The sequence below is a fragment of the Paroedura picta genome, chromosome 3, assembly GCF_049243985.1.
Source record: "Paroedura picta isolate Pp20150507F chromosome 3, Ppicta_v3.0, whole genome shotgun sequence".
In the NCBI taxonomy this organism is placed as follows: Eukaryota; Metazoa; Chordata; class Lepidosauria; order Squamata; family Gekkonidae; genus Paroedura; species Paroedura picta.
The window spans coordinates 173,491,686-173,504,421 of record NC_135371.1 but is presented as its reverse complement, the minus strand read 5'-3'; the positions used below and the strand labels follow the sequence as shown (position 1 = coordinate 173,504,421).

At 48.8% G+C, this 12,736-nt stretch overlaps 1 protein-coding gene across 3 annotated transcripts in view; it reads left to right on the top strand.

Moving 5' to 3' along the window:
• The window catches only part of MECP2 (methyl-CpG binding protein 2), an 80,674-nt gene that overhangs the window by 31,085 nt on the left and 36,853 nt on the right, over nucleotides 1-12,736 (top strand). Inside the window, exon 2 of one of the 3 annotated variants that reach the window (XM_077329703.1) lies at nucleotides 11,042-11,110. The exons of the other annotated variants lie outside the window; for them this stretch is intronic. Coding sequence (XP_077185818.1) covers nucleotides 11,042-11,110 — 69 coding nt within the window. The remainder of the gene's footprint in view (nucleotides 1-11,041; nucleotides 11,111-12,736) is intronic. 3 annotated transcript variants of the gene reach the window in all.

Below are 12,736 nucleotides of genomic sequence, written 5' to 3'. Positions count from 1 at the left end.
AAAAGAAGAAGAGTTGGTTCTTATATGCTGCTTTCCTCTTCCAAAAAGAGTCTCAACGCGGCTTCCATTCGCCTTCCCTTTCCTCTCCCCACAACAGACACCCTGTAAGGTGGGTGAGGCTGAGAGAGCCCTGATATTCTTGCTTGGTCAGAGCAGTTTTATCAGTGCCATGGCAAGCCCAAGGTCACCCAGCTGGCTGCATGTGGGGGAGTGCAGAATCAAACCTGGCTTGCCAGATTAGAAGTCCGTGTGCCTAAACACTGCACCAAGCTTGCTCTCAGGGTCTCCCCCCGGTTATTATTTGGATGAGAGAGCACCAAGGAAGTCCAGGGTCACTACTCAGAGGTCGGCATTGGCAAAGTACCTCTGAACATCTCTTGCCTTGAAAACTTCATGGCGTTCTCATAAATAGGCTGCAGTTTTATGAAAGGAAAAATGAACACATCTTAGCAGAGTCCTTTTTGGAGTTGGAAGCCACCAAAAGGGGATTATTGTGCTTTCAGAATGGCTTATGGTAGCAATGCTAGAACAGCAAGTGGAAGTTTCCCTCTACTTAAGGATGAGGAGTCCTAAGCCTGAGCCTTTTTTATTGGTGTTCTTTTCAGAGGTTAGTGTCAGTCTTCGGTTCAAGCATTCTTTTTTGTCCGAGGGATCGTCTGCCAACTCATCTAACCAAATGGCACAGTGTATGTTCTACAACTCTTGCTGCGTTTACTGTTTATTGTTCCCTTATTCCTCTTTACTGTTTCTCCCTCAATTCTAGTTACAATTCTAGTTTAATCTCTTCTCGTTAAAACAAATATGATTCTCAAGGCAGGCATCCTGGAGTCACTGGACAGCTGTGAAGTCTCCACTCCAAAGGGAGCAGGCCGTCCCTCTCCATTGGAGCTGGAAAAACACCCTGCTTCCTGCCTTCAAGGACCATGGGGAAAGGGAGTACACATATGTTAGTAGGATGATATCCTCATCTTCTGGTAGAAGGACCCCTTGTAGTCACTGCAACTTTCTGATAACTGAGCTAGTGGAGGCAGTAGAGGCCACAAAAGATTCCCTTTTTGTGGTCTTTACTGCCATCTAATAAGGCATCCATAAGTGTCATATAAATTTTGAATCCACAAGAGGTCTTCTTCTCCCATGACTGCTGAGTTTGCTTAGGAGTCTTTGATGAGGAACATTATTAAAAGCTTTATGGAAGTCTAGGTAAACACCATCTACTGGGTCACCCATGTCCACATGCTTGTTCACCCCCTCAAAGAAGTCCAAAAGGTTAATGAGGCAAGATTTTCCCTTACATAGAAACCACATTAATTCTTTCTCATCTCCACATCTGCATTGGCAAGGAGTTTGAGATACGGAAGCAGCCCTGAGAACATCAGACTGGCCGGTCCTCAGTTGGAAATCCTTGGCCTGATCCGCCGGGACTTTCATGCTTTATTTCTACCCTTGGCGGAGACCCAGCTCTCGTTCCTTTCCCTCCACGAAAACATGATGGGAATGCAAACCAGTTCCTTAACCCAAGTAGGTCGGCATAGTTGTAATGACTGAAAAATAAGTCATACCATCTAAAGTTCAGTTGAGCACATTCAACAAACTCCATGTTTACATCGTTGTTTTGTTACTGTGATTTTCCCAGTTGTCTCGGGACCAGGTAGTTGCCGGCACTGCTTGTCACTTGCAGGGATGTTCCACGCTTAGGTGGAGACGGGTGGGGCCAGCGACAACTGGGGAAGTGTCTGCCATGAATTACTAACGTGGACAGTTTTGGGGGTCAAACGACCCTTTCACAGGAGTTGCGGCAGGGCAAGCAGCTTGGCAGGGGGGACGCCAGCTACACAATAGCCTTGTGGGGTAGATCGAGATAGAGCGTTTGTCTGACTGGAGCAGCAGAAAAGAGCGAGATCGGCATGGTGGGACAAGAGGCAGAACTGAACTGAGAAGCCCTGGGGGGATATACCATCCTGAACAATGGATCTTCACGCCATTGGTCAGTTTTGCTTTAATTTCTGTGAAGGAACACTTGCATAACGGACTGTATTAAAGTGTTAGGAAGGTTGAGAACCACTGGATTAGGCACTGCATTAGGAAGGTGGAGAACCAGAACCACTGGATTAGGCACTGCATTAGGAAGGTGGAGAACCACTGGATTAGGCACTGCATTAGGAAGGTGGAGAACCACTGGATTAGGCACTGCACTATTAAGGCTGAGAACCACTGGATTAGGCACTGCATTAGGAAGGCTGAGAACCACTGGATTAGGCACTCGGGCTTTCTCCATGAAAGCTTGAGAACCGGAAGCTCATTTCCATCCTTTTTCCCTTTATTAAAAACGGGGAACCTCCTAAGAAATAATAATTGCTTCTGGTTTGAAATTGCAGTTAACAATTATTATCTTGTTGTGCCATCCCGTTAGCTGCTGTTCATTCAGTGGAAAAATGATTTCTTTGGGCTGGCTAGTGCTGAGCCCCTGTGCGATGCTGTCTCAGACGTAGGCTGCGATCCTCCTACCATTTTCCTTGGGAAAAGCCACATTGCATAAAATGGGACTTCTTTCCTAGTAAATCTGCTTACACGGCTCCCATAAACTTGTTTCCCTTTCCAGGAACTAGTGGTCTTCTGGCTGCATAAGCGTTTAAATCCACGTGAACGTCATCCTGCATGCCTGGTGCCGTGTCTTTTAAGTCCTGTTTACAAGCTGTAGCGATTCTCCAAAACAAACCGCTCAAGATAATTCATAGCTGCGTATGCGGTAATAAATTTTCCAGACTCGGCATCTTGTGTTGGTGGCTGTCAGTCTGTTTGCTAAACAGCAGAAGGAGCCGGTCTTGTGCAGGGGATTCGCTTCCCACTGTGTCCCCGGCTGATTTTCGTTCGGCGAACGTGAAGTCTGCAGTTGTGACGCTGCAGTGGAAGGAACAGCTCAGCATATTCTGCTTCGTAAGAAGACGGCGGGGGGGGGGGTCAGCTTTATTAGAAAGGGAAAACCTCAAGGGGGGCCTTTCGTGCTTTGCTCCAAGGGTCCAGCTTAATGTCTCATGATGCCCCAAGACCGCCGGAAAGACAAATAAGGAGATTCTAGATCAAATCAAGCCTGCGCTCTTCGTGGAAGCAAAAATGATTGAATTGAGGCTGTTGTTTGTTGGCCACCTTATCTGTAAACCGCCTCGAGCCAGCATGGCCAGGAGCAGCAGTTAATACACCAGCTTGATGTAGTGGTTAGGATCTCTGGGGGTTGCAGAGCTTAAATCCCCCCCTCCCCCAGAGGAGGATTTAATCCATTGAATTACCTCAGTGATTTTCTGTCAGCTTGAATCCTTGCATTCTTTTCTCAATTCATGGAGGAGCAATAAAACCGTAAAGTGCATCAAGGCAGGGTTGGAAGGCACCTGCATCCTTGCATGGTCTCATACACGGGCCGGAATGTTCCAAACCCTTGACTTGGTCCATACTTCAGCTGTCCGTTTGCATATCAGCGCAGAGAGCATGTTTCGACATTGTCTGCGTGCTCTCCTGCACACTGTGATAGCACCCCTCCCTCCCTTCGTCCTGGCCCTGGTTGGGTCCAGACTAACGTGACCATCCATCTCGCAGATGGCAGGACCACCCCAGGTTCCCCCCCCCCAAATGCCCCGCATCCCGGACAGTTGCCAGATTGTCCCGCGGCGTCCGGGTGCGGTGAGGAACAATTGTGGGTGTTGGCTGAACAAGTCAAAAATTGACATGTCTTTGGGTGTATCTAAACGAGCTCTTGGATCGTGGCCAAGACTTCGGCTCTTGGGTGGCAAGTGCTTTTATCCGGAGGTATCCCTTTTGTAAGTCTTTGCATTCTCAAAACCTCTTGGGCATGGAATTAAGAGGATTTCTGTCTCTGATCTGGCCTATCTTTTGTGCTGTTAGTCTTCATCCCTCTTGGCACCCTGTGCATTCTGCTGCCTTTGGGTTTGAATCTCCGCTTGTCCCATGGGATTCTAGTTAGTGATTTGGGACCATTCAGACTCTCTCACTGTAAGCTACCTCACGGGGGGGGGGCGAGGTCAACAAGGTGAACAGGAGAATGAAGTAAGCTACTTTGGCTCCCCATCGGGGAGAAAGAGGAGGCATTAATGAGTTGTTAATGTAAGTTGTTGTAATGTAATGAGTTGTTAAGTAAATAAAAATGTTTAGTGAGTGGGTCATCTTCACCAGGGTCCCAGCACTTTGGACCATGTGGGGGCCCAGGCCGGGCTCTTGGTGTGTGGGGTGTCCTGACCGGGGTAGCCCAGGGAAGCTTGATCTCATCAGATCTGGGAAGCTAAAATGGTCTGGATTGAGATGGGCCAGGATTGAGATGGGAGACCACCTGGGATTTGGAAAGTAGTTTCTCCAAGGCACAGCAAGGGTCATCATGCAGAGGCAGCCAATGGCAAACCTCTCCTGGCTACAACACACATGCCATATGCTGAATGAATGAATGAATGAATGAATGAATGAATGAATGAATGAATGAATGAATGAATGAATGAATGAATGAATGAATGAATGAATGAATGAATGAATGACGTGAGTCTGATTGATTGATTCCTCTTGGTCTTGTGAAAAATTGCACCTCCCAAAGTGTACATTAGCAGCGCTCTTGTGAGTTCCGCTCTTTCTGTATTTATTGACCGTTTCTGCTTCCAGGATGCGGTTGCATTTGTGTGCACGGTCGGAAATGAAACTCAATTGTAACGTGAAATTTATAGAGCCGCAGCACCGGCTGGTTTGGAGCTGTCGTTCTAAGTGGTCGCTCTTCTTCCTTCCTTCAGCAACAATTCAAATGCAGTAATGGGCTTGGTTCGTGGGAGCAGTTATCTCCCCCTTCCCCTTTGATGTGACCCTTCTGGTGCAGCTGTTTGTTTTGCTTCTTCATACCCTACATTATGGCGATAAAAAGATTGATGCTGTTGTGCTTCAGCAGAACAAAGACTTCCTCGAATTCAGGTTGCTTGTCAGAACGGATACTTCGGATGGCTTTGGAAGGGGAGTAGATTTGACTTGCAGGGAATAAGACAGTCGCTCTGCTGATTGCAGCTGCCCTTTTAATTGGCTCAGGAGCTGAAGCGATTTTCTGGGGTAGGACCCTGTGTTTTGGCAGGATCCTACACCCAGAGAAGAGATACGGTGTGTAATGTGGGAGGGATTTTGAATTGACGTGGTGGCTGGCGTGGTTGTAGCATTTCAGAATCAAGAATATAGTGCCTTGGGTTCTTCCGGAGCAGTTCTTTGAGCCGTAGTCTGGACTGATTTTATAATTTAGCATTTCACACACACCAAAATAAAATCAGGGTCCAGTAGCACCTTTAAGACCAACAGAGATTTATTCAAGGCGTGAGCTTTCGAGTGCAAGCACCCTTCCTCAGACTATGAACGTCCATCATGACAGTGGTCATGATGATTGTCATGATGGTCAGTTCATAGTCTGAGGAAGAGTGCTTGCACTCGAAAGCTCACGCCTTGAATAAATCTCTGTTGGTCTTAAAGGTGCTACTGGACTCCGATTGTATTATGCTACTTCAGACCAACACGGCTACCCACTTGAATCTAACACACGCCAAAAGTTAGATATGCCTTGAAAAACAGGATCAGACCTGTGGAACATCGAGCCCAGTGTCCTGTCTTGCACAGTGGCCAACCGGATTCTTTGGAAGGGCCAACAACAGGGCAGAGAGGCTGAGTCCTTCCGCAGATGTTGCCTCTTGGCCCCGGGATTTATAGGTTGACGGCTTCGGCATGTCGGCGTTCTCTTTCGTCATGATGGCTAGCAGCCACTAATTCACCTGTTCCTCCATGAATCATTCTAATCCCCTTTTAGAACTGGCTGGGCCTGACACCAACACAACATCCTCTGGCAGCGAGCTCTGCATTGAAATCACTTGTCGTGTAAAGAAGGATTTCCTTTTGCTCATCCTGAATCTACTGCCCATCAGCTTCATCGGATGCCTTGGAGTTTTAGTCGCTTGGGGGAGGAGGGGGCACTATCTGTCAATTCTCTCCATCCCGTGCATAATTTTATTAACAGGTACCATTCCCTGTCTGCCCCCCCCCCAGTCAGCTGTTTTAAAAATTAAAAGTCCCAGACTCTTCAGCATTTCCTCACTGGAAAAGTGCTCCATCTTCCTAACCGTCTTGGTTACCTCCTTCTGTATTTTTTTTCCAGCTCTGTGATGCCCTTTTCAAGATAACGGTGACCAGAACTGTACACAGGATTCCAAATGAGCTTGTTATTGGTTGGATTCAGACCCTGCAGTGTCTATAAGGGCACCTGGCAGCAACCAACGCGTGCATAGCTCATTCATTCATTCATTCATTCATTCATTCATTCATTCATTCATTCATTCATTCATTCATTCATTCGTATCCCGCCTCTCCCGGCAACTGTTGGCCCGAGGCAGCTTACAGTAAAACCATAAAAACACAATCCAATGCATCAACAATTAAAACATCCTCAGTGTTACTCGCCGTTTGATTTCACGGCTGCACCCACCACTTTGAAGATGAAATCATCAATACATTCAATGTTCTCGTTGTCAATCATGACTTTGGTGTTGCTGCCAGCAGTTGTCATGATCTTGGTCTTTTTGATATTTAGGTAAAGTCCCATCTTTTCACTTTCTTCTTTTAGTCACTTTATCAGGGTCTTCAGATCACGCTCCGATTCAGGAAGGAGTGTTGTATCATCTGCATAGCGGAGATCTTTGGTAGGCAATAGTGACTGGAGCAGCAAAGCTGCGGGCTTTCTTTTTGTATTGTTTCCGCCCCCCATGTAGTGTCTACCCTCCATGCAAGGGAGCAGGGTACCATAGAGACGCCATTAAGGAACAGACAGCCACTAACTGTAGCTTCTGGACAGTCTTCAGTGGCAGTCTCATGGACAGTGCAATGCAGTAATCTAGTCTGTTTATTTATGATCAGATTTCTAGACCGCCTCTCCTAGCATGCTAGCTCAAGGCGGTTTACAAAAGGACAGTGCTATACTCCCCATAAAATATGCACAATAATAACAATTTCAAACCAGCCCTAATAAAACACAGGATGGCGGTTCCACCTGGGAACCCAAAAAATCCCTCTCTATGCTCTGGGCATCGGTCCCAGTACAGTCCCAAATGGCTCCCAGTACAGTCTAACACCATAACCAGGAACGGGGGGGACGGGGACCTGATCACCTACCCAGAGGCATTTCCACACAGCCTCAATGAAAAGCCCGGCAGAAGACCTCTGTTTTGCAGGCCCTGCGGAACCAGGCAGGTACCACAGTAGCAAGATCTTTCCTCCCGCAGCTGGTGAGGTACCAATTTATTCTGCAGGGTGGCCAGGTCCAACAGCACTCAGAAGGTACCAACCTGCTTTTGGGGGGGGGGATGCCACCCAATCCTGGGCAGGAAATATCCCGGTTCCCTGATCAGACTTTCCTTCCCCCAGTGGCATCTCTGTTTTATCGAGATAAAAAAGCTGCACAGCCACTGACATATACAATGGCCAGCCAGTAGCCTGGCTGGGCAAAAGGCCCACCTGGCCACGCCCACTTTGTAACAGCACTTGGCTAGCCCCAGGAAAGGTGTTAGTGGGTGCCATGCCATATGGACACCATATTGGGGGACCCTTGGATTAGGGAGGGAGCAACCCTTCTGCCCCTGCCCCAGTGGAAATTTCGGTGAGACCCAAGCCATGTTGTGTTTCAGCCTTTTAAGCCGCATTCCCATTATGGGATCAAACACAGAAGTCCACCCTTGAAGTAATTCACCTATACATCTTGCTGAAACAGGAATGGGATTGGATAACGTTTTGTATTAGGCCCTTGGCTTGCAGAAGTTGTGGGCAGTTGTGCCTGCTTAAAGGTCAATGTAAAGGTATCCCCTGTGCATGCACCGGGTCATGTCTGACCCTTGGGGTGACACCCTCTAGCGTTTTCATGGCAGACTCAGTACGGGGTGGTTTCCAGTGCCTTCCCCAGTCATTACCGTTTTACCCCCCAGCAAGCTGGGTACTCATTTTACCGACCTCGGGAGGATGGAAGGCTGAGTCAACCTTGAGCCGGCTGCTGGGATTGAACTCCCAGGCTCATGGGCAGAGCTTCAGACAGCATTTCTGCCGCTTACCACTCTGTGCCACAAGAGGCTCTGTACCTGCTTAGACTGACACCAATATCACGTACCTACCCATTTTGCAAGCTGGATGCAGGCTGTCTGCAGGGCTAAAATGACACCGTTGCCTTGCTTTTTGTTTCTAGAAAACTTTTTCTCCGTTGCGCATGATCCCAGTCCGACATGGCTTTGTGAACAACGCAGTTCTTTTCTCTGTGTGTGCTTGTGCGCGTGTGCGAGTGAGTGAGGAGGGGGGGGGGAATTGCATGATGCTTCTGACATGAACAGCCCAATAATCCGTGCCTGTATAATCGCTGCTCCTCCTGCACACTGCAGGGCGTTTTCCCTCTCTTCCGAGCTTTCTCTTGCTGTTGTCAGGGGCTTCGGATTTATTTGATGCCGAGAATCTGCCGGCAGTTAGTGACACAGTGCTAAATGAGCCTGATGACTATCTCCCTGCTTGGACAAGGCCATCTACTCTTCTCGCCTCCCGAAAGCTGCCCTGAGTCATTTGTACAGCGAATCGCCCCGCTCCTTATTCCCGCACGCCACTCAGCTGGCCGGCAACGCAGTTGTCAAGGCTATAATTAAAAGGGGAGCTGATAGCGTACGTCTTTGTCCAAAGCAGGACCCAATTCTCGACAAACGAGTCGATAGATGCCCGTAACTAAGTGCGTTAAGTGAGCTCGGTAGTTCTGACTTGGGGCACCTTCTTGACGGGATTGAGTGATAGCCGCTGGCCGAACAGGAGCATGTAAAGCAGCGGTTCCTTAACTGTGGGCCAGGATGCACGAGAGGCGTTTGATTCTCTCACGAGAGGGTCTCAAGTCCTGGAGGGAAGAGATGGAGCAGGGCGAGCTGGAAGAAAAGGCTTTGGGGAGCTTGATGATTTGCGTCGTCGTGAGGTGCAAGATGACTGTTGCTCAGTAAATCAGAAGAAGAGTTGGTTCTTATATGTCGCTTTTCTGTTCCCGAAGGAGTCTCAAAGCCGCTTACAATCACCTTCCCATTCCTCTCCCCACAACAGACGGCCTGTGAGGTGGGTGAGGCTGAGAGAGCCCTGAGATTACTGAAGAAGAAGAGTTGGTTCTTATATGCTGCTTTTCTCTACCTGAAGGAGTCTCAAAGCAGCTTACAATCACCTTCCCTTCCCTCTCCCCACCACAGACACCCTGTGAGGGAGGGGAGGCTGAGAGAGCCCTGAGATTACTGAAGAAGAAGAAGAGTTGGTTCTTAGATGCCGCTTTTCTCTACTCGAAGGAGTCTCAAAGCGGCTTACAATCACCTTTCCTTTCCTCTCCCCACAATAGACACCCTGTGTGGAAGGTAGGGCTGAGAGAGAGAGAGTTTACTGCTCGGTCAAAACAGCTCTATCAGGGCTGTGACAAGTCCAAGGTCACCTAGCTGTCTGTCTGTGGAGGAGCGGGGAATCCAACCCAGCTCGCCAGATTAGAAGTTGGCGCTCCCAACCACTACACCTAGCTGGCTCTCCACGTGCTTAAGTGAAAAACATGACAAATGAAATGTGGACTTGTCCAGTGCTCCCTGATGCGAGGGTCTTGTGTTTTATGGTTTATTGTGGGGCAGGGGATAGCAGCTCGGAGTTTCTTGGCAAGCTGGTCCTGAAAGAGCGAGTAAGTGTTCCAGTTCCAAAAACTGGAGATCTGTTGATGTAGCAACTCACTTGCAAGTAAAGGAAGAAATGCTTTGGCGTTGAAACTTGGGAGGATCTTGATATACTATTGCTAGTTCATTGACGAAAGCAGAGCTTTTGGCCTTGTGCTGATTAAAATGCGGAGAGTGATTAAAATGTGGAATTCGCTGCCAGAAGATAGAGTGATGGTCACAGGAAGGACCAGCTTTAAACGGAGACTAGATAGATTCATGGAGAAGAGGTTTATCAGTGTCTACTAGCCATGGTGACTGAACTTCCATTCTCAGAGAAAGCTAATCTCTGAATCCCAGATCCAGATGCTCTTTTGTTGGCCCTCCAGAGGAACTTTTGGGCCACCGTGTGAGGTGGGATGCTGGACTAGGTGGACCCTCCCTGGTCTGGCCCAGCAGGGCTCTTCTGGTATCCCTTTTATGTTCTTAAGCTGCTGTAGACTGTTGGCAGGAGACAATGTCATTGTTTTAATGTAATCTGCATCTCTGGTTACTTTTTGTCACATTGTTAGAACGAATTCCCTCCAGGCCAGGCTGGATTCTGGAGATCGTTGTTGGTGGTAGGGGGACCACTTGGGCATGAAGTGTTGGGGTCACTGTGGGTGGGCAGGTCGTTCCGAGTTCCTGTTTTGTGCAGGGTATTGGACTAGATGACGCTGGAGGTTCCTTCCAAATCTATGCTTCTATGCTTCCAAGTGGTCATAGATCCTACCTAGATGCAAGAGAGCTATTGAGGGGAGAGGGGGAGCTATTGGGAGGGGGGGGGATAAGACCTCAACTAGTCCTTTGCCTTGACATTGTCAAGGCCAACGATGCATCTAGAAACCTGGGGGGAAAAGCTGGGAGTAATCAACTTCATCCATCTTGTCTGCTCAGGTATTTGTGTTTTTGGGTTCTTTCCAAAAACCCTCAGCAGTGGTTCTTAGCAGCCAGGGAGGCTTTAGTACACACGTTTCTTGCCCTAAACAAGGGACACCTCTTTGGTCCCTGGCTCCACCAAGGCCGTCTTCTAAAGAAAGAGCCACCTCCAGTCTGTGCATGCATTGGTGGGCGACAGCAACCACGATGCGCCGCGTCTTCCGGTAAAAGACACCCTGGCAAGCGGCACCACTGTAATAATTTGTTCTCCCCAAGAGGAAACACGCCATTTGCAATCGCTGTCAGCATGTTGCAGTCCCCAAAGGCAATGATATTTGTGGACACCCAGATTCGTCTTGTTTTTTCATACAGTTTGAATTCCTTAATTTTATTTGAAATATTTATATTTATTATATCCTCAGACTCGAGGAAGCTAACAAAGCCACAAGAGTTTCAGGGACACAAAAACAGCACAGCCGTCCGTCAACAAGGTAGACGATACCCTGGTGAAAGGCCCAGCCAAACCTCCGCTTCTCTCCGTATTCTGTCCTTGTCTGCTCGCCCTCCCCGTCAAGTGGCTGAATCCAACCACCGTAGGACGTTTTCGTGATTGAGGCATGTACTTAGTGGTTTTTGTAGACTTTCCCATCTTAGCTGTGAGGTTCAGGACACGGCAGGTCTTTCCCACTCCGCCAGTTACGTGACCAAAAGATTCTGCTGAAGGTGGCACAACATTACTACGGCGTGTGATGAATGGCCAAGCGCACACCCAAGAAACCCAGCCGATGTTCTGTTAACTTAAAAACAAACAAACAATCCAGCCCCAAATGTGGCCTGGCCAGACTGCTGCATGGACAGGTACATAGAATATTACTGCCAGGCTAGCAGGTTTCCTGCTTCAGCTTGCTTGTAAGCCGATAGCTGACAAGCGTTGCGTCCCCAAAGTGACCTCCAAACAAGATCAGGGAATCTACTCCATAACAGATGATAAGGTACCGTCAAAAGCCCAGAGGGCCATCGTGTTTGATCAGCACCATTCTGCACCAGTCTACACCATTCCAGGGCAACCACAATACATTTACGCATCTGAAAATGTACAGTAAACTTAAGAGTTTATATGTAGGCCACATCAAGGATTCTGTTGGTCTCTCTGTTTGGGGCTCAGGAAGTCATGTTTCAGTGACAGCTGGGGGCTTTCCTGAAATACCTCCGACTAGATGGGGTTGGAGCCCAGGGCTACCTTTGAGAACAACCAGAATTTTCTATTCAAGGTACTAGTCTGAAAGCCCGTTGCATCCAGGAATGCAAGAGGCGCTAGTGGTGGGTGCCCCCAGAGGGGCCGCCACCACCCAACCTACCGTTATGGCTTGTGGCAAGGCCGACAGCTCAGCAGCTGGGCGACGGGGTGTGCGGCGGTCGAGCGGGTCATTGTGCTGACGGCTGGGGTGACAGCCCTGCAGCCAGTCGGGCTGGCACGTGGCAGCCAAGCCGGTAGCTCCACTGTTGGCTGGGGCGATGGCTGTGCTGCTGGTCAGCCCGCTGCAGCTGCTGGCGGCCGGTCAATTGGCGGCGAAGATATGTCTCTGCAGGAGCGCCCTCCTCGTCGGCCAGGCAGCATCTAGCCACGAGGCTGGCTGAGCACCTCCCAGCCGGCTTCTAGAGGCAGACCAATCCGGGAGTGCCAAGCTTTGCTGGTCATGCCTGGATTGGTCCATGCAGGTGGAAGTGCAGGTCAGACATGTTCTGAACAGCGCTCTGTCCATAGTGGCTTTTCAGAAATATTAGAGTCACCAATGGTAAGGATTAAGCCTTTGTGTGCGAGCATACTTTGTCAGTTATAAGAAAAATAGTCCAATAGCACTTTTAGAATCATAGAATCATAGAATCATAGAGTTGGAAGGGGCCATAGAGGCCATCTAGTCCAACCCCCTGCTCTACGCAGGATCAGCCCAAAGCATCCTAAAGCATCCAAGAAAAGTGTGTATCCAACCTTTGCTTGAAGACTGCCAGTGAGGGGGAGCTCCCCACCTCCTTAGGCAGCCTATTCCACTGCTGAACTACTCTGACTGTGAAATTTTTTTCCCTGATATCTAGCCTATATCGTTGTACTTGAAGTT